This window comes from Calcarisporiella thermophila (genome assembly GCF_041956535.1).
Source record: "Calcarisporiella thermophila strain CBS 279.70 unplaced genomic scaffold VTP21scaffold_10, whole genome shotgun sequence".
NCBI lineage: Eukaryota > Fungi > Calcarisporiellomycota > Calcarisporiellomycetes > Calcarisporiellales > Calcarisporiellaceae > Calcarisporiella > Calcarisporiella thermophila.
This window is the reverse complement of record NW_027192200.1, coordinates 860,751-864,231: the sequence shown is the minus strand read 5'-3', so window position 1 is coordinate 864,231 and position 3,481 is coordinate 860,751. Positions and strand designations below refer to the sequence as shown.

The following is a 3,481-nucleotide window of genomic DNA, read 5'->3' as shown; positions in this document are numbered from 1 at the left end:
AGCGGTGGATGCGTGTGATATGCTCCGAGAAATCGACTGGAAGGTCATCCATTTCCTAAAGAAGCTGCTTTTGAAGAGCGAATTGGAAAAGGTTGGATTGAATAGAAAAACAATGAAACTGAGAATTCCTAGCATCCCAGATGTGATATTTTTTGCCACCTTGGTGGCATCGCCAAAAGGTGTATATCTAGTATGGGTTGCAAACAAAATGCCCATAATACTTTCGGCCGGCATACAAATAATGAGGACCAATGGATAACCGAGATTTCGTAATACTGAGAGCACAATTCTGCGCTCTTTAATACGACGCTCTTCACTTATAACATACTTTTTCATATTTAAATCATGCAGTTGACGTAGAACTCGGAAGAGCGCGACAACAATAACAACGACAGAGTAGAATATGCTGATAATTATTATAGTACTGCGAATAACGACAATAGAAAGGTCAACGATATCAGGCCAATCTGTGCTAATATATTTCTAATTAAAATATAGATTTCCGTCATTAGTCCGATTTGATAAAAAGGTATAATTACATACATATTCTGTATTCCACCATACACTTCCATAGAATAGTTGTGGTGTCGACATAATAAAAGCCACTATTGAAGAGACAGGAAGATACCACACTTGAAACCGCTCTATGTTATTTTTTCCATGTAAATAAGTAATTTGTAGATCGAAGGCAATGCTCACAGTGAGCAGTGAAAACCAGGTTGGAAAGAAATAGATCGTCCAAAGCAGTATTCGACAAAGCCAGTTGTTCGAAGGGAGAATAGCATCGTTAAAATCATATGCCATGTACATTAAATATGAACCTCGATAAAAAGCATCGGCCATCCCAATCCAAAAGCTGAGAGTGAAAGTAATGTTGTTCGAAACTCTTGGTCGTACAATTCGTAACCATATTACGATACTCATCATGAAAAGAGCAAAGAAGATGGAAGCACAGTTGAGTGCAACTTCTGCATCAGACATCGCAAAAATCATCCTTGTACATTTAGATAAATTAATTGAATCAGAAGGAAAAATATGTAGCTAATGCGACGATAAATCAGCGTGAAATTGCGTGTTAACAGCTCCAAATGATTAATCTTAAAAGTAGAAGCATATTGCTACTGTTCTTATTTCATTTCACTCAGGCGCAACTCCTTTAGGGGAGAGGGGGTTCTTGTGCATTAACCATAATCAAGTCGCTGCGTGAAACTAAGTAAATTATGGCTATTCTAAACTAAACTCTTTATTAGGTTTATTGTCTATTGAATATTCGAACGTACTACATTCTTGGAGGTCAAAAAGAATTATCGTTACACGTATTTATAACCTGGCTATTGTGTGATAAATCTTAATTTGATCAGGAATCCCAGTGTTTCCAGGTGTTCCACCAGAACTTTTGCTTGTTCTCTTGCCTTCTGTTCTGATTGGTGCATCAAGCAGATATCGTCGAGATAGAACGTCAGACGCATTCCTTGTTTCCTCAGTGGCTCTAGTGCGTCTTTCATCAATTTTGAGAATATCCTCGGTGCTGACGCTAGACCGAATGGCATTGCTTTGAATGAATATGTCTCTCCGCGATGTCTGAACGAGAGGAATTTCGGGCTCTTCTGATGTATCGGTATCGTAAGATAGGCGTCGCTCAGATCGACCTTGATCAAATAATCTCCCGGTAGTACCAAGTCCCGTATTGTTGGTAGGCCCTCCATCTTGAAGTGCTGGTACTGTATGTATTGGTTTATCCTTCTCAGGTCGAGTAACGGTCTGATCTTGGTCTTCTCTCTTTTCGGGAACAGGTTCGATAGATATCCTTCTGCATCTGGTTGCGCTATCTCTACCGTGTCGTCTTTTATGAACCTTTCCACTGCTTCGTCTAGGGCCTGTAAGTCGTCGTGGGAGAGATGAAATGGCTTTACTTGTTCTTGGGGTGGCATTCTTTCGAAATGTATCCTTACCCCCTCCCGTATTGTTTTCGTGCTCCAGCTCTTGCCTATTCGCTTTTCCCATTCCTTGGCAAAGTGCTGTGTTCGTCCACCCGGAGGGATTCTCGCCTTTAATTCCCGGGGAACCTGTTGTTCTGACTCGAGCTTGTGTTTTTTGGGTTGCTCGGCAGGTTGTTGTAGTTGGTGCTGGGCGTGTTGTCGTACCGCTGGGACTTGGGGACATTTGTCCCTCATTGTCCTTTTCCCTGTCTTCCATTGCTGTACCGTCGTCTGCTGTAGTAGCTGGGCTTGCTCTGAGGTCGTGTTCTGTGTGCTTGGTTGAACAATGCTGCTGCTCTTTCAAGTTCCATGACCTCTCCGATAAACTCCTCCAAAAAGATATCTTTTTGATTTTGATTGTACGAATTTTGCGTCTCGTACCATTCCTTGGGGGAGTTTGGCCTCTTTCGCAATTCTTGATCGCCGCTCCACTTTGATCTTTACCGCAGTGTGAAGGATGAGTTGTATGGTATCCTCGAGGGTGACCTCAAGTCCTTTTTGCGTGATTCTCCCTTGTTCTGAACCGAGTTTGTTGAGGAGTAATAGGAGGAGTCTTGCAAGTCCAAGGATATCTTTTTGGATTTCTGCGAGGTATACGTCGAGCAGCTGTGTGGGCTTTGAGGTACGATGTTGCAAGAAGCTTTCCAATTGGGGACTTTGTAGGTACCCTCCTCTCGGTAGTGGATATCTTCGGTAAAATCGTCTTGCTGATTTCCCCGAGAGTAATGAGAGTATGGAATCTTCTGGGAATAGTTGCTTAAGGTTTTCTCGTAAGTCGTATGCTCCAGCCTCGCGCGCTTTTATGGCGGCGACCAACTTTTCTTCCTCTTCTTCTTCTGATTCCTCTTCCGTTTCTGGATCAGAGTGGAATTCCCCGTCATCCCCGTCATCTTGTAGTTGGGGTCTTCTGTTATCTCGTTCGTTTCGTTGTCTACCGAAATACAGTTCCAATTGCTCGATTCTCTCGAGGATTCCTTCCATGGCACGCTCATTGCTCATATTTTTCGATTTTTGAAGAGGTGTGGGTTTTGTGAACTTGTTCTTAGCGCACGATTCGGAGGCTTCGAAAAAGCTGAGGAGAAGGATAAAGAGGAGCAACTCAATTTATATGTTTACTTTTCCATACACTGTTTTAGTTTACATCAAAATCAGTTTAAAGACATTCAATTCCAATTTCATTTTGTCTAGTTATTTTTCGAATTTTTCTATATTTTATTACGAATAAAGCACGATTTGGGCTCCGAAAGAGCCGATACCATCCAGCGAATGCGACTTGGGCACGATGCCTAAAGGGCATTGGCCGAACTAGTGAAGGCTAATCTAAATTATTCGACATACAATTAGTTTACATTACTCAATTCTACAACCTCTAAATATCTCCCCGGCTGAAGTACTCTCGCTATCTCCTCAATGAGTTTCGGCCACTCGCTCTGATACACACCGAGTCCAACACACCTCACGAACACAAAGTCAACGCTCTCGTTTTCAAATGGGAGCGGTTC

At 42.3% G+C, this 3,481-nt stretch overlaps 2 protein-coding genes across 2 annotated transcripts; both read right to left on the bottom strand.

Moving 5' to 3' along the window:
• Positions 1 to 55: 55 nt before the first annotated feature.
• VTP21DRAFT_1091 (uncharacterized protein) lies at positions 56 to 594 on the bottom strand (the record flags this gene model as incomplete). Its single annotated transcript, XM_069390297.1, has 3 exons — positions 56 to 159; positions 237 to 483; positions 544 to 594. 3 exons carry the CDS (start codon positions 592 to 594, stop codon positions 56 to 58), a joined length of 402 nt encoding a protein of 133 aa, XP_069251980.1.
• A 737-nt stretch (positions 595 to 1,331) lies between these two features.
• On the bottom strand, positions 1,332 to 2,978 carry VTP21DRAFT_1090 (uncharacterized protein; the record flags this gene model as incomplete). Its single annotated transcript, XM_069390286.1, has 2 exons — positions 1,332 to 2,276; positions 2,361 to 2,978. 2 exons carry the CDS (start codon positions 2,976 to 2,978, stop codon positions 1,332 to 1,334), a joined length of 1,563 nt encoding a protein of 520 aa, XP_069251979.1.
• Positions 2,979 to 3,481: the final 503 nt, after the last annotated feature.